At 50.5% G+C, this 17,073-nt stretch overlaps 1 protein-coding gene across 5 annotated transcripts in view; it reads left to right on the top strand.

Moving 5' to 3' along the window:
• The window catches only part of LOC102918041 (anthrax toxin receptor-like), a 26,107-nt gene extending 9,034 nt beyond the window's left edge, over positions 1-17,073 (top strand). For 3 of the 5 annotated variants that reach the window (XM_042284325.2, XM_042284326.2, XM_076544389.1), the window contains exons 4-17: positions 1,365-1,446; positions 1,530-1,563; positions 2,427-2,506; positions 2,588-2,656; positions 2,924-3,001; positions 3,094-3,154; positions 5,079-5,183; positions 9,069-9,138; positions 9,664-9,742; positions 10,943-11,206; positions 11,707-11,745; positions 12,686-12,808; positions 13,838-13,915; positions 16,772-17,072. In XM_042284325.2, coding sequence (XP_042140259.1) covers positions 1,365-1,446; positions 1,530-1,563; positions 2,427-2,506; positions 2,588-2,656; positions 2,924-3,001; positions 3,094-3,154; positions 5,079-5,183; positions 9,069-9,138; positions 9,664-9,742; positions 10,943-11,206; positions 11,707-11,745; positions 12,686-12,808; positions 13,838-13,915; positions 16,772-16,981 — 1,372 coding nt within the window. In that variant the 3' untranslated portion in view covers positions 16,982-17,072. Of the gene's footprint in view, positions 1-1,364; positions 1,447-1,529; positions 1,564-2,426; positions 2,507-2,587; positions 2,657-2,923; positions 3,002-3,093; positions 3,155-5,078; positions 5,184-9,068; positions 9,139-9,663; positions 9,743-10,942; positions 11,207-11,706; positions 11,746-12,685; positions 12,809-13,837; positions 13,916-16,477; positions 16,601-16,771 lie in introns of those variants that run through there. The other 2 variants (XM_042284322.2, XM_042284323.2) reach the window with 2 other exon arrangements.

The raw sequence follows: 17,073 nt of genomic DNA, 5'->3' as shown, positions 1-17,073 counted from the left end.
CATCCTCTGCCTGGGTCGGTGGGACAGAGAGACAGCTGGGAGCCAGGGGAAGGTTCTGGGGTCCAGAGAAAGGCAGTTGAGGCCCACTCTGGAAAGGGGGAATCCCAGAGCAAAAGCAAGAGTCCAAGGCTGTCCTATACACTACAGGCAAATATGTAGAGCATGTACCCACAGAGGGAGGTGACCCACTTGTCCCCAGAGTATCAGAGAAAGGATGTTGTTGGGGGCTTTGTGGGGGGGGGGGGAAGAGCTTTGGATGGTTGGCCTGGAACTCCATCCAGAGCAAGAAGAACAGAGCGAGAAAGGCATGATGTTTAGCATTAGGGGTGTGCAGAGGTCTAGGAAACCCCTGTCCAGGGCCTGGGGGTGAAACAGGATGTGTCCCACACCTATGGAGATGACAGCTCCAGTTCATTTGGGGAAACGAACATGAGCGTTGGCTCCAAGAGCCCAGGAAAGATCTGATATGCCCTGTGGCTTGGGTTTGGAGAAACCCCACTGGGTTTGAGTGGCAGAGAGAACATCTATGGGAAGGCTTCCCACAGGAAGCCCCGAGAGGCAGTAGGGGCCGGGCACATGGGTGGGGGCTGGGCTGGGGCTGGCAGACTGTGATATGACCCTACTAGGCCTAATGGGTGTTACCCTCATACTTCCTAGGCTAGGCTGGGCCACAAATAAGGTCTTCAGAGCTCAGCTCATGGCAAGATCTCTTTCTCCCCAACAGGAAGCCACCTTAGAGTCCCCTGTTAGTCCTCCTGCTGTGTCTGTGCAGCCTTGCCACACTGGATTATCCTCATACCCCACTTCCTGTCCCAGAACAGTTGGCAGACCCAGGCCTGCCTGCCTCAGTCAGTTCTATCTGACTTAACAGCACCTGACAGGCCATGTCGCTTCTAGCTTAGGAAGCAGCACAGTCGCCTCATGGACCGCCTCAGGGCCCAACTCCCAGGCTCAGGCTTCTTTGTTGGGAGCTTGTGGAGTCCACAGTTGGGCTCACATCTAAGTAGACTGACTGGCTGCTGCCTTTAGTGGACTGGAGGAGAAGTCATGCCAGGATTCTGTGACAGGGAAGACAGGAGCCGGGCAGTGACTCAGCTGGTGACATGGCCCTCTTCAGCCCTGCCCACCGAGTAATAGACTGCTCAGGAGGGTGACCTCAGCACCAGGGTTCCAGTTAGGAATGTGGGCCCCCATGAGAGTCCTCGGCTTTGACGCTGGCTGAGAACTTCCCTGTCCTCCGACCCCTGTCCTAAGCTGCCTTCATGCTCATGAAATCAGAGACAGAGAAAGGCCCAGGGAAGGCTTGGGGATGTCTTGTCACTGTCCGTAGTCTTCATGTCACCTTTATTTTTGATTTTTTTCAGAGAAGAGATCCTTAAGGGTGTTGAAAGATTGAAGTATAGCATACCGGCAGGACACGAACACCTTTACCGAGGACTGCGGAAGGTGTGGAGGGCTAGGGCCACCTACGTGTCCACTACTGTGGGGTCATCTCACAACGTCTCCCATGTTTCTTTGTTTCCTTGCAGGCACATAGGCAGATAAGAAAGGCATACCCAGGAGGTGAGCTGCCTGCACTTTTGTTGGATGGGTCCCCACAGAGCCGGGATTCCCTGGAAAGGCCACGTGCAGATCCTCAGGCCTCTTCCAATGCTTGTCTCATGGCCCCTTCTCTGGGCCTCAGGCCTCTGTGAGCACTGTGTTTGTGATGCTTCTGAGAAGGGTAGGAGGCCCCATGTGGCTATGTGTGGGCCTCGATCACGCTGAGGTCTTTGTCCTATAGACGGCCCTGTGAACAGAAAGGAGATAAGTGCAGTGACCCATGCAGGGAACCAGGGTTTGGTGTCCCCTTGGCTGCCACACCTTCCTTTTCCAGTTCTTTTTTCTTAACCTGTCTCTTGCATCCATGTATCAGGCAGTAGAGGGGGCAATGCATAGCCAGGACCCATGCCCCGGAGGGTAGGCCCATAGCACTTGTCTGGAATAGGTAGGAGCAGATGGGGAGAGATGCTGAGATGTGGAGTCCCTTGTCTAACACCTGTTGACCTATAGTCCTGACTACTGGGCCCACTGTTACCAACAGAACATCTTCAGGGCTGTGCCCAGAGTTAGTACCAGCTTCTGCCCTCCTCACTCGGCATCCTCAGCCTCACGGATAGGCTCAGTAGAGACTGGATTTCCCTGAGAGTACAGCCCAATCGACCTCTCTAGACTGCTTCTGACCTCTCTGCCTCCTAATCTGTAGACTAGGTAGTGAACATAGTCCCTTCTCATTATGGGGATCACTGAATGGTGGGATCTGGGCTCCTGACCCAAGTGGCTAAGGGGTTGAGGAAACCGGGCCTGCATTGGGTAGTGGGGGTCCCAGAGGTTCTCTGGGCCTCCCCTGGAACCTCAAGCACCAAGTCACTCTTGCTCTCCGGCAGGTGTCCATCGTCCCAGCATGATCATCTCCTTGCTCAACAGCCCTCTGGATGATGATGCCTATCAGTATTCAGTGGAAGAGGTGAGCCCAGCCGTCCTCAGCTGCGTCTCTTCCTTGCCGTCTACGTTGGTGGCTTACATGTGGCTCTTGTCTTTCTCCTAGGCTGACGAAGCTCGGAGGATGGGAGCATCTGTTTACAGTGTGGGTGTGGGCAACTCTAAGAAAGATCAGGTAACTGTCTAGGTGACCAGGTACCCCTCTGAATCCAGGTAAAGCAACCCTCTGCCCAGAGGTGGTCATCTCACCTACCCTGGTGGTTTGGGCAACAGGTGGCCACTGCAGCAGTGTGGCGAACCTGACAGACTCTTCCCCTGGGTAGATGGGTGACCAGAGAACTTGCTGTTTTCAAAGCCTAGGCTATGGACAGAAGCCAGTGTCTGAGCCATGACTGAATCAAATGACTCCTGGCTGGATGTTCAAGTCACCTCTCTCTTTTAGATAGAAGGAATTGCAGACAAACCAGAAAATGCATTTCCAAATACGAAAGCCGAACATCTGAATGACCTCATTTTCCCAGTGAGTGCAATGGGCGTAGGCAGAGGCGGGCCACCTCACAGGATTCCTGACGCTTACTTTTCTGACCTTGTTTACTGCTTTCCATGTCCCAGCTAGCTTCCAAGGCCTGTCCATCCCTTACGTCTTTAGATACACGGATTATATGTATCAGAGGTAAGAGATGAGGGGACTGTTGTAGGCAGACAAATGTCTTGTGTGTGCATGCATGTGTTTGTGGTGTGTGGGTGATATGCATACAATGAGTATGTATGCATATCAGTTTCTGGATGGTGTGCAAAGTTTTGTGTGCATGTGGTTTATATGGGTGTATATTCTGTGTGTATGTGTTTTTGTGTTATTATATAATGTGTTTTTATGTATAGATTTTGTGTTGTGCATATGGTACATGATATGTATATTTGGATATATTGTGTAAATACATATGTTGAAATATGGATAATTGTGGAATATGTACGTGTGGGGGATGAACATGCACGGGGTGGTCATGATTTGGGTATGGCATAATGTACATTTGGAAGGTACATGGCATGATGACATAGCAATATGTGTACAATTACTGCTCATTTTTCTCATAACGAAAGTGTAATTGCTAAGCTGGGGAAAGGGTACAAAACTTTCAATGAAACCTGGATGGAGCCACCAGTAGTACATCTAGAGAAGCTTGGTTACTTCCAGAAAAGTCAAGCACTGAACACTCACAAAACGAGGACAGTAGCAGGTCAGTCACACTGAGCAATAAAGAGAAAGAATTGGGAGCAGAGGGTATCCACTATGTTACTAGAAGCACGATGGACTCTTTGTGCCTACAAAATTGTCTACAAAGACAGCCATGTTCACTTCACCTCAGCACTGAAACGGTAGATGCCTGACCCCAAGGACTGGAGCTGACAGGGGTGCCTTCTGTCCATTCCAGCCTCCCCAGGTCAGCTTACAGAGGTCACGCATGTGTCTGGTCTTGGGAGAAAGCTGCCTTTCTTTGCCACGATCATGGTGCATTCAGGCTTGGTCACCATGTGGCTGGCCTTTGTGTCCTGCAAAAGAAGGCAGGTCAGGGAGGCCTGGGTTGCTCTGCTTCCTTCAGTCTCGGCAGCTGGATCCTGACATCTGTGTCCTCCCACAGAGCCCCATGGCTCTAGGCTTGGGCAGACAGACAGGACTATGCTAGAAAGAAGTGGCATGCACAGGCTGTCAATGAGATTAGAGACTGGATAGAGAGGTGACAGGTATGGCCTCTAGAAGATGGTAGGTGCTAAGACAGAACCTGATGATGCTATTTCTATTCTGGTTCTGGGCTCTATTCTGCCCCTTGGCCTTCCCCGCGCTGTGTAAGAGAGAGGAGATTGCTGTGTGGAGGAGTACAGGGAAGAAGTCTCCTTCCTCACAGGTTCTCTTCTACTTCTGGGTAAAGGAGTCCAGTCATGCAGCCTTCCTTCACGTTTCTGATTGTCCCATGGACAAAGACGCCTTGGTGTCTGGGCAACTGTGACAAACCCCAGATGGAAACATGAGTTGTCTCCAATGAGACAGGTACCTCCAGACATCAGTTCAACCATGGACCTGTTGAACTGTTGGCCATGTTGTGCGAACCTGCCACATATAGAGTGCCTGTTTTTTGGAGGGAAGCCCAAGGCAGGATGTTGCACCCCAAGTGAAGCTGAATGGGCTGTTTCTTATGGCTAGCACTGAGTCAGCCTGTGTTCCTGGAGTCTGAAGAGGGAGGAGAGTCCTTGGTCAGCTACCTTTGGGCATCTGAAGTGCACAGGGTAGAGGGATGGGCTGTATGTGGGCCCTGAGGCAGCTGGGCAAGGGCACAGGCTGAGGAAATCCTATCTGGCTCCTGTGGGAAGAGCCAGCCTGCCACCTACTCTGTGTCTCCTGTATATGGTCTTCAGGGTCAGAGAACATCTCCACTGCTGTGAGGAAGAGTGTCAGCAAGCAGGAACCAATACAGATGTTGGCTCACACAGAGATTCTCCCTTGTTGGAGGCCACCTGGAAATCCCATTTTAGGGTGAAAAGATAGATCCAAAAGAATGAAGCCCCCAGCTCTTCTCACGGTTTGAACATTGTCTTTACAGAATCAAACCCGGTGGTAATTCGTGGATATGGCTTTGACTTTGCCATGCGTCAAGAAGAGGTTATTTGCAGGTTCTATTTCAGTGACATTGATATGAGTTTCAAAGGTAAGTGGGGTCACTTCTCTCAATCAAGTCTCTCCACCCTCATTGACTGTCCTGCTGGACACCGGGGTACTGTGTCTAAGTGAAAAGAGCCCTGGCAGAGATACCTGGGATGTCACCTCCTTCGCTGACACTTTTACCAGAATTCTGTGGTGGTATTGTGTTCCCCAAAATATTGTGTACTCTAATAAATTTATCTGGGGTCAGAGAACAGACAGCCACTAGATACAAAGGCTAGAAAATGGTGGCACTCACACCTTTAATCCTAGCATTCCAGAGATAGAAATACCTCTGGATCTCTGTGAGTTCAAGGCCACATTGGAAATAGTCAAGCATGGTGACACACACCTTTAATCCCAGAAAGCCAGCCTTTAATCCCAGGGAGTGGTGGTAGAAAGCAAAAAGATATATAAGGCGTGAGGACCAGAAACTAGAAGATTTTGGCTGGTTAAGCATTCAGGCTTCTAGCAGCAGTTCAGCTGAGAGCCATTGGGATGAGGACACAGAAGCTTCCAGTCTGAGGAAACAAGACCAGCTGAGAAGTTGACCAGGTGAGGCTAGCTGTGGCTTGTTCTGTCTCTCTGATCTACCAGCATGGACCCCAATAACTCGCCTCAGGTTTGATTTTATTAATAAGAACTTTTAAGATTCCTACAACATCTGGCGCCCAACATTCGTGTTACGAATTCATGAAAAAGCTGTTTGCCTGTGGCCTTGTGAGCCCCAGCTCAGGCCCAAGCTACACTCAGGCGGTTGTGGTGGCACACGCCGGTAGGATTTGCTGAAGGAGGCAGAGGCAGTAGGATCCCGAGTTTGAGGCCGGCCTAGGAGGCTTGTGGGAAGCTTTGGCCTGGACTGAACCACATACAGTGGTGAGACCATGGAAGCAGTGGCTACTGCTCCATGTTGCCAGCTCCTTCTCATCATGTTGGTGACTGCGGTGATGCTGCTACCTGGAACGAAGGGTTTACTGCTGCTGGTTCAGAGAAGAATTGCCAGGACCATCGTGTTACAAGAAAGCATCGGCAAAGGTCAGTTTGGAAAAGTTTGGCAAGACAAATGGTGGGGAGAAATTGTTGTGAAGATTTTCTGTTCTAGGGAAGAATGTTCATGGTTCCGAGAGACAGACATTTATCAGACTATGATTGCTCCAAACCACAGAGGAGGCAAAAAAAAAAAAAAAAAAGTCTGCAGGAAAAAAAGTCGATGACCATGCCTAACAGCGACTTTGAAATCTTCAAAAAGATGACAGGATCCTACAATGATGATTCCACATGGACTATGATAAAGCCATTAAGCCGATTAACACCATGGAAAAATCGACTTTGGACTACAAACTGGTCAGGACAATTTCGAGAGGACTAGTTGAGATGATCCAGCCTGACAGACTACTCAAACAAGGACTTGAAACAAGCCCTGAACTTTCCTATTATGCAGAGACTGGACAAACGATACAGGACTTGATGATTAACTCCAAAATTTTCTTTTCAAGATTCCCTAAAGATATCTTCACCCCTAGAAAGCAAAAAGAAAAAGAGAATATAGATATGTGATAGATCATCGAATCTACTCTGAGAAAAAAGATAAAGAAATAATAGGATAAATAGGTGGATCATTGAATCTACACTGAAGAAAAAGGGGAAGATATAAAAATGACAAAAGGTAGACTACTGAATCTATTATGAAAAGAAAAAAGAGAAAATATGGATATGATAAGATAAAAAGGGAGATTATGGAATCTACTTTTAAAAAGGAACTACTTGTTTTAAATAAGATAAGTAATGAAAAATTTTTTTGGTCTGAGTTTATCAGATGTTACTGGACTGGACATTGTTAATATATATAATGGAGTTTTTTTGTCTGGATCTGTCAAATGTTAATGGACTAGACATTGTTAATATAATCTTGACTGTATATTGCATATACTTATTGAAGATAGTTTTTCTTGTATTAGTCATAAGCTTTTTTAATTTTAGACAAAAAGAGAGGAAATGTGGTGGTATTGTGTTCCCCAAAATATTGTGTACTCTAATAAATTTATCTGGGGTCAGAGAACAGACAGCCACTAGATACAAAGGCTAGAAAATGGTGGCACTCACACCTTTAATCCTAGCATTCCAGAGATAGAAATACCTCTGGATCTCTGTGAGTTCAAGGCCACATTGGAAATAGCCAAGCATGGTGACACATGCCTTTAATGCAAGAAAGCCAGCCTTTAATCCCAGGGAGTGGTGGTAGAAAGCAAAAAGATATATAAGGCGTGAGGACCAGAAACTAGAAGATTTTGGCTGGTTAAGCATTCAGGCTTCTAGCAGCAGTTCAGCTGAGAGCCATTGGGATGAGGACACAGAAGCTTCCAGTCTGAGGAAACAAGACCAGCTGAGAAGTTGACCAGGTGAGGCTAGCTGTGGCTTGTTCTGTCTCTCTGATCTACCAGCATGGACCCCAATAACTCGCCTCAGGTTTGATTTTATTAATAAGAACTTTTAAGATTCCTGCTACAGAATTCTTTTAAACTTACTACATGCAAGAAAAATTCATGTTTTTATTTTTTATTCCCTGCCCTACATTCATCTAAGTCTTATATATTTTTATTATTAGACAACCTTTGAATTTATCTCTCATTTCATATCATTTCCTTTCCTTCTTCAAACTTCTCCTGTCTCCCCAGGCCCCATTCCCTCTCAAATCCCAGCCTCCTCCTCTTTGTTATTGTCACACATAGAATAGATAGAACCTGCTGAACCCATTCACTGTTGCGCGTACATGATTCCAGCCTGAGCCCTTGGCATTGGACAATCATGTAGGGCTCCTCCACGGGGAGACTCCTTTACCCTCCTGCTCTCAGAATCCCTTAGTGGCCTATAGATTTTTGTCTTGGGTGGCAGACAGTCTATTTTCTTTTCTATTTTCCCTTTCTACTGCAGTTTAGGAATACTTCTATGTTTTATGTCCTTTTTAAAGCCCCCCCCCAACGCGTGTGCGCATATAGTTGTCCCCCCCCACCCGCCCCGCCCCGAGTTAGGGTTTCTCTGTGTAACAGTCCTGGCTATCATGGAACTCGTTCTGTAGATCAGGCTGGCCTTGAATTCGCAGAGATCAGTCTGCCTCTGCCTCCCGAGTGCTGGGATTAAAGGCAAGAGCCACCACCACCCCGGCATGACATATTTTTCATGATTTAATTTTTATTTTCCTCCTTACATTTAATTGTAATTTTGTTTTCAGGTTGTCTCATTATTGGGAAATTTGCTTGTTTTTTCTCTTCTTACTAATCTCCAATTAGTTTCTTCTCCCTTGTCCACAGTTTTCTTCTCCACTCCTCTATTTATTTATCTTTTCACTTATTTAAAAACCCTCTTTCTCCCCTTGCCCTGTCCGAGTCCTTTATCTTGTTTACTATCCCCATACTTATCCAAAATAAACATAGACACAATGGATTTTTTTCAACTATAAATAAAAATGAAATCATGTCGTTTTTCAGGAGAATGGATAGATCATCATGTTAAGCAAAATAAGCCAGATCCAGAAAGACAAATGCTACATGTTTTCTCTCACAAGTATAATCTCCCCACCCACGCGTGTGTGCGCACATGTGTGTGTGTGTGTGTGTGTGTGTGTGTGAAAGTGCACGTGTGTATACTTAGGTTATGAAAGGGAAAGGTGATCATAGTGCCTAGTAGGTGAGCCCTGAGGTGCAAGGGCTCTTGCTGCCTGCTTCTACCGGGCACCAGAGTGCTCTTTGATGCTGGGCAGAGTTGGGGTCCACCAGCAGTCTTTGTATTGAAGAAGGTAGAGAGGAGATTGCTGCTTATTGGTCAGCTCTGCAGGTAGAGGGCAACAATGGTGGAAGGGACGCATCTGTTGGTCATTCGTGTCTTTCTCTTTTAGATGTAAAAGCCTTCAATCTAACCAAGACTACGGTTACTTGTCCTGGACCGATCGTAGAGGAACCAGGGAAGTAAGTGCCCCTTGCTGGAGGCCTCAGTGGAAGAGATCAGTGGTCAGTGTTTACCAATATAGTGTGGAATCTAAGATGTCCCCTCTGCTGTAGAACACCTATCTGCCTGCAGGTGGGCTGCAGTACCCTCCCACCTGGCCCTGTCGGTGGCTCCCATGGTGCTGAGTGATGCACAGTGCTCAGGCTTTACTGAGGGCGGGATGCAGGAAATGATGGGACTGAGAGCTGCAACATTTTCTCTGACCATCCCCCTGGTACAAGCCAGCATGGTGATTCCATGCCCATCTCCCTGATGCCTTAGCTCAAAGGCCATGGAATGTAGGTGCTTCTCATGGTCTAACCTGCAGCCCTTCACTATCATTGCAGAGGTTCACTCCTAGTTCCTCTCTTTACCACAAGTCCACTCTGCAGCAGTTTGGAGTGTCTGAGATTTAGTATAACCATGAGAAGAACTAGGGTTATTTCTTAAGCCAAGCCCAAGGTCCTTGTGACCAGGCTGTTTCTCAGTGTCTGTCTCTGTGTTAGAGTGATCCATGTTCTACTCAGCCTGGACAATGGAAAGAACTTCCTGAATAAAAATTTATTCGTTGCCAGCAAGCTATGTGTGAGTACCAGGGTGGGGCTGGGACCCCATCTGCGCAGACCCTCTGGTTGGTGCAGGTCTACCCAGTAGGTCAAAGGGGCAGAGAAGTCCCAGGCAGGCCCCAAGGGCAGTTTATACACACAAGCAACTTAGGTGACCCAGCCCAGTTTCCAGAAGGGCCAGGGAGACATGCACCAAGCTGTCTGCCAGGGCCTGTCCATGATGTTTAGGGCATGTAGCCCTTCCACAGGGGTGTCCCAGGTTCAGGAATACAAAAGTCCACACTGCAGTCAGGGTGTATGTGACACAGAAATGGAGCCCTGGACACTAATGTTGTGCCACACACACTCTAGACCCCCTGCCCTCAAGCCTGTTTGGTGACAACAGAGCCCCCTGCAGTGTGACAGAAGAGGGTGTCAAGGAAAAGGAGGTTTCTCTCAGCTTATAAGAACCCCTCAGAGTTGAGTGGCATCTTTGGGTTTGCCTGGCTCATCCCTCACCTCCACATGTAAGTTGGGAGGATGCACTCAGATTTCTGCCCCTTTGGTACTCACCACCTAACATTCCCAGACATAAGTACCGAAGCAGAGAAGCCCATGTCTTCAGCCCCCCGCAGCAGCTATGGTTACATCTTCTCAGCTTCCAGGCAAGCATCACGGGGTCCCGGGCACCTCCTCCCAGTGACTTCTACAGCCCTTGCTCTTAGCAGGCCTCAGACTCAGTAGGGTTGGACAGGCTGCAGCCTACTCTAGGAGGCAACTGGGGGAGTAGTCCCAATCCTGAAGTTCCGTGGCCTGAGCCTGAGCCACGACTGTGAACTCTGACCTTGCTAAGTGTCCATGAGGGTGGCCACTGCTTAGGTCACAAGACGGGCCTTAGCCTGAGCACCAGGCTGTGGGGCTGGGAAGTAGGAAGAGAGGTCTTGCAGCCTCTCCCGGAGATTTGGTCACCCATAGCCTCGTGCACTGTCAGCTGAAGCCATAGTGAAGGCCGTGATCCTCAGACCACAGAGAATCCTGGGCCATCCTCACCTTGGCAAAAGCCTTGGAGCAGGGCCAGAGGTAGGATCTCCGGGTGACCCATCAGTTCTGAGGAGCCCAGGAATAAGAGAGAGGACGAGAAGCCAAGCTGCAGATATCTAGGAGGGCCTTACACAATCGCCCTTGGTCTCTGCAGGATGTGCTTCTGGCGGTGGTGACATATAACCTTTCTCTATCCCAGGGCAAATCCTCCACTACAGCGGGAGCCACCACAACCACTAGGGAACTCACAACTAGAACAACAAGCACGACCACCACTACAACTACCACCATGATGATCCCGCCTACCACGAACACCCGGCCGACAACCACCGTCCCTACCACCCGGCTGGTCACAAAGGAACTGAAGCCAAGCATCGATAGATTCATTTTTGCCCCTATACTCCTGACCCTGCTGCTGACTGTGTTGCTGATGGGCTGTTTCTGGCAGTTGTGTTGCCTTCCGGTGAGGGCCCCTACCTGCTCAGTCTGGGGCCCAGGAGCACGCCCTCCGTCCAAGAGGCGTAGATGTGAGGCAGCCCCATGACCCTGGGGACGGCAGAGCACAGAGTCAGAACTGTCAGGTCCCATTTCTACCCATGGGAGCAGACAGTGGAGAAAGCCAACAGGAGCCCGGAGGTCAGGGGAGACTGCAAGACCCTGGGCTTCTCTTAGGGGAAGGGACGGAGTGTGGGCTCTGACGCAGGTGGGGCTCCACAGGTAGGCAGCACTTAGTGCCAGGCTTCTCCAGGATCGGCACCTTGACCCGGCTCATCACTCCCACCTGCAGAGAAGGGGGGGCTCCAGCAGATGGGGGGGGCACTGTGCACAACAGCACAGGCTTGAGCGCCCACACCCATCCCAGGATATGTGCATCCCTGCTCCAGACCAGCTTACCCTGTCTGCTGAGCTGAGGCAGAGCCCATTTTATACACACCAGCTTCTTTTGTCTGTTTTACCCTCCAGCCTGTTGTGGAACTGCCCCCACCTAAGCCCCAACCACAGGTAAGTCATGCTTTGGAGGCCTAAGGACAATGACCTTCGAACGAGGCATCAAAGACCTGTCTGTACTCAGGAAGGAAGAAGGGTAGAGGATCTCAAAGGGTCCACGGAGGGGCTCACGGTGACATCACCCAAAGACTCTTAGGATCTCCTGCCTTGGCCACACAATCAGCACCATGCGGCACTGTTTCAGCATGAGCAGCTAATATCTACTGTCTCCGTGGTTTTCAGGGGACCTCAAAGGACTCTGTTTGATGCTGAGGCTGCAGCTCAGTTCCCGAGAGCAGGCTTCTGTGTCAAGCCCTGGTCCCCACCCCCATGTTGGAGGTCTTCTTGCTCCATTAGATCTGTCTTCACCCCTGTCTCCTGGCAGCGTAGAGGGGTTGGCTGGGATCAGCCTAAAGACCTGAGGTTAGATAAGGAGGGTGAAGGAGTCCCAGCTGGCCCTAAGCTGTGAGGGATGTCCCCAGGGAAGCACAGGAACAAAGTGGATGAGCATCTGTGGCTCAAGTCAGGTGAGGACCAGAAGTCATAGTGAGAGACTGGGGTAGGTGGAGCCTGGGTTTGGGCTGGGATAGGAACAGCCTCCCCATCTTGCCGGGACTGTGCTGACTGCAGAGTGGCCTGGGTGAGGATGCCTGTGCGAAGGCCAGAGGCAGATGTAAGGGACAGTTACCTGTTAGTGCTGGCCTACAGTACAGCAACCAGGCCAGGCTTCTGCCAACCAGGCTGGCCTAGGAAGTGGACTGTTATTACTTTGAGAAGCTATTACTCTGAAAGCTGTGGGGAGGGAGCTCCCTGCTTTTCTCTCCATGGAAGACCTCCCCAAGGTGTGGGTTACATTCTTCCATTCACCCCAAAACAATAGCTGAGTGGCCCCACAGTGCCCAGTGCTGTGAAAAGTACAGACAAGGATCAGACAGGCTTTTCTCTCTCCTCTCAGCCCAAAAAGAAGAAACAGCCCCCTCCTCCAGTGTCTCCTCCAGCACCACCTGTAAATCCACCCCCCATTGTGATCATCTGCTGCTGTACCTGTGGTAGCCTGTCCGTGAGCAGAGATGTGGAGGTGAGAGGGCCCCCGGGGGGCTGTGACTCCAGCCTGCCTGGTTGCTGGGGGATGCAACTCTAGGGAGCAGGATCAGAACAGATATGTATATGAGAAGAACCAGATGTAGTCCCCCCGCCCCTTATCCTAGGGAGGAGAGCATGCAGGAGGGTCCCAGGCCAGTTGTACTCCAAGTCTTCTTTCATCCAGGAGGTCCAGGTCTGAAGGAGGGAAAAGCTGGCTTGGCAGCAGCTTGGGCTCCCGCCTCTGGTTTCTTCCTGGATTTGTCCTCTTCCTCCTTGGTCCTGACTTTTATACATGTGTATGCGCGCGCGCGCGCGCGCGCGCGCGCACACACACACACACACACACACACACACACACACACACACACACGATGATCCCTGCTTCCTTCTGGAAGCTTTTAGTTCCTCTGCAGCCTCGCAGGCTAGCTGAGAGCCAGTCCCACCTATCTCCTGCCTATGGCATGAAGAGAAATCAACACAAGTTCTCCAGCGGAAGAGAAGGCTACTGGCCCTGGGCCTAGCCTAGCATACAGGGCCTGGCCCCACCTACCGCACCAGGCCTATTGAGCCTGAACTTTATAGCTGAGGTTGTAGGGTTCCCAACCCCTAGAGCTAAGGCTCTTCTGCTCTCTATATTTCTGCCTTGGTCTGTGTCACCTACACTGAGCAAGACATGGCTGCTTAACCTGCCTCTCCTGGGCGGCCCTTCTCCAGGTCTATGTCCACATCATGGCTCCCCTAAAGGCCTCTGCTTGCCATCACACACCCCTCCAGCCTCTGAACTTCTCCAAAGCCAGCTTCTCTCCCCACCGAGACCTATGTTGTCTCGTCCCAGATTCTTAAACTGTGTGTCACAGTGATGGTTCCGAGCACTCAAAGCTGTAAGCTCCTCTCTCCAGGAGCACACTTGGGCTCTTTCTCAGAATTCCTTGAGCACAGAGTCCTAGAACAAGGGCCCGTGTGCCTTCTCAGGCAGAGTCCATGCCCCGCTTCTTCCCCGTGATCGCACGTATGTGTTTTTCAGGGCAATGTGACCGTGTGCAACTTCAACCCCCACAGCTGCCACCAGTTGCCACTGATGTGGCCTCAGACTGATGACCAGGTGAGTGGGCCCCAAGGCCACTCCAGAGGGGCAGAATGGGAACTTCTTTTGCCTGTGACGGATACCTTTAGGACTGCAGCTCAGAACCATGTCCTAGCAGGAGCTGAGGAAGAATTCCCAGGACATGAGACCTGGTACTCATGAGCCTCCTAGAGCCTCTCTGAAGTCAATGGCTGGTCACTTTGGCCGTAGCTGACAGTACTGTCTGAGCAATAGTGACCCCATTTACCAGGCAGTACGGTCCTTCATGTGTGTGTGTGTGTGTGTGTGTGCATACACATGTATAAGCAGATATCCTTGCCTGTGTATGTGAACAAATGGAGGTCAGAAGTCAATAATGCATGCCTTCCTCAATTGTTCTCCCCTTAATTTTTGAGACAGGGTCTCTTATTAAACCTGTAGCTTGCTGCTTCTACTGGACTGCCTTGCCAGTGATCTCATGGAATCTGCCTATGCCTTACTCAGTTGTGGGGTTAAGAACACACACGACTGTGCCCAGCTATTATGTGGGTGCAGGGGAGGTGACTAAGGTCACTCTTACAGGGCTACTTCAGGTCTGCCTCATCCTAATGATGCTTTCTGGGCTCTGACTGCCCGATTTATTGTCTGCATGGCAGTCATTGGTAAAGCGGGAATGTGAACTCTGTCCTGAGCCTAGAGGAAAGGGGGAAAAGTGTACCCTTTGCCTTCTCCAGTTCAAGGTCTGTGGCTGCTCTGGAACTGGGAATGTGACATATGGCAGAGAGCAATGTCTGAGGACGTGAATAGAGGCTCCCATGGGTGTATGTATAAGGTCTCTAAGCTGTGTTATAAAATACATAAGAGTGTCAAAGAGAGCCAGGTGGTGGCGCACACCTTTAATCTCAGCACTCAGGAGGCAGAGGCAGGCAGATCTCTGTGAGTTCAAGGCCAGCCTGGTCTACAGAGTGAGTTACAGGACAGTAGGGCTACACAAAGAAAAAACACTATCTTGAAAAAAAAAAGTACAGAGAGAAGGGAATTTTGAAAGAGGCTTCATTTTGGAAGATACTGGCGTGAGAAAGCCAGTGCCTTTAGTGCCACCAAGAAGTTTTATCTAAATGGCTTCATGTTAGCCCCACAGGTAGGCCTAACAAGTCTTCAGTTGCTCAGACTCATGAATTATTATAGCCCCTTACAAAGTGTCTGCTCATGCTCCGATAAACACCACAGTATCCTGAAGAGAGAGAGGAAGGAAGAGTGTAAAGGGGCTTTTTGAAAAACACTACCCAACAATTCCTGTCTGTGTTCCACTCGCTGGAGCTCATCCCATAACCACCTTGGGACACATTACTTCCTCGCTGAGCACACTGTACCCCTTAGCAAGATCCACTCGCTGGTGTGAAGAGGGTAAAGGGATGCAGGGTTACTTGACAGCATTTGGTTTTGCCGACCCCTTTAAGAGCTGGGTTACACAGACAGCAGGTCAGCGGTAGGCTTGGCAGCAGCCCCTACCTCCAAGCAGACCCCCAAGGTTGGACTTGGAGTGAGCGACATGGGAGGCTTTTGTAAAAGGCCTAATAAAGACTCTTCATGGTTACCTGGGCACAAGAAGCTGGCAGAGGGACATACAGGCAAATGTGGAGTGAATCGAGTCTGTGTGGGTCCGGGCTTCCAGGTTGGAGTGTATGGCAGCAGGTAGGGGGCAATCCTAGGACTGTACGCAGTGGGGGTGGACATAGAGCGAGATAGAGACCTCAGCGGGGTGGGCATAGAGTGAGACAGAGACCTCAGTGGGGTGGGCATAGAGTGAGATGATAGAGATCTCAGCGGGGTGGGCATAGAGTAGATAGAGACCTCAGCAGGGGTGGGCATAGAGTGAGACAGAGACCTCAGCGGGGTGGGCATAGAGTGAGATAGAGACCTCAGCAGGGGTGGGCATAGAGTGAGACAGAGACCTCAGCGGGGTGGGCATAGAGTGAGACAGAGACCTCAGCAGGGGTGGGCATAGAGTGAGACAGAGACCTCAGCGGGGTGGACATAGAGTGAGACAGAGACCTCAGCGGGGTGGACATAGAGTGAGATGATAGAGACCTCAGCGGGGGTGGGCATAGAGTGAGATAGAGACCTCTGTCTCACTGGCTTGAGAGGCAGGTGTACTGAGAAGCACCTGTTTGTCCCCCATCTGGCTTCCTTGCGTCTCCTATGTGAGAAAACAATGTCTTCCCTTTGGATGGTTAATAGTCCTGAATAGTCCTGAACTCACCCCTATTTCCTGCCCCAGAGCATGTGTGGCCCCTTTTACTTGTCACAGACTTTGCACACGTAGTGTAGAATGACTTCGGTGAGCTAAAGTCAAGTTGTTTCCAGGAGCCCATGCTTGTGAGGTTGTGGAAGAGTCCTTGCCCTTTATGGCCTCTGGAGACGAAGCCTCAACCTTCCATAGTGTTAGGCCCTCTCTCTACCTATGGAGCCAGCAAGGCAGAGCCCTCCAGGAGCCCTGCCCATACCAACCCTGGCCTTGTCTGCTGCTGGGGTTTGCACATGCTCCTTTCACATCTCTAGCATGGCTCCCCACCCCAAAATCCTTAATCGCATTCACAGAAATCCTTCTGCTGCAGAAGGCACAAAAAACAAAGTTTCTCAGAACCTGCGGCTCTTTCCTGGTCTCCACACCATTCAGCCTCCTGCTACCTCCAGCAGATCTGAAAGGAGAGTACAAGTGGCGGCAGCGGGGGTGGGGGGTGGGGGGGTGGGGGTCGGACCAAGGGAGAAGAAGAGTCACCCAAGCTTACCCAGCGGTGCTGTGGTGCTTCCCGCCACCCACCCAAGCGACCACAGCTTCCAGGGCCTGTTTGGAGTGGTATCTCAGTGTTCTGTCTCTCCTCTTCCCTGCAGGGGCTGTGCACCAACTTTGCCCTCCTGAAGGCCCTCTGTGCTCAGGACCCCCGTGGCCCCAAGGCCATCCTGCCACCCAGCCACGAGTGTCCGCCTCTAGTCTCCTGTTCTCAGTGCAGCCAGTTCCCAGGCAGCTGCTCCAGGCTTCCGTCCAGGTTGCAGTTGCTCACCCCCTCTTTCCAGAGTTCCACGGTCACTCCAGCCCACTGAGTGAGCTGCCACAGAGCCAAGGCTGAGAGGGCTTGGCTGCTGTGCCCTGTGTATCAGGGTGAGGATTTTAATAAAAGAAATAGTAGATTGGA

The sequence above is a fragment of the Peromyscus maniculatus genome, chromosome 9, assembly GCF_049852395.1.
Source record: "Peromyscus maniculatus bairdii isolate BWxNUB_F1_BW_parent chromosome 9, HU_Pman_BW_mat_3.1, whole genome shotgun sequence".
In the NCBI taxonomy this organism is placed as follows: domain Eukaryota; kingdom Metazoa; phylum Chordata; class Mammalia; order Rodentia; family Cricetidae; genus Peromyscus; species Peromyscus maniculatus.
The sequence above is the reverse complement of the archived record's forward strand: the minus strand, read 5'-3'. Positions and strand labels throughout refer to the sequence as shown.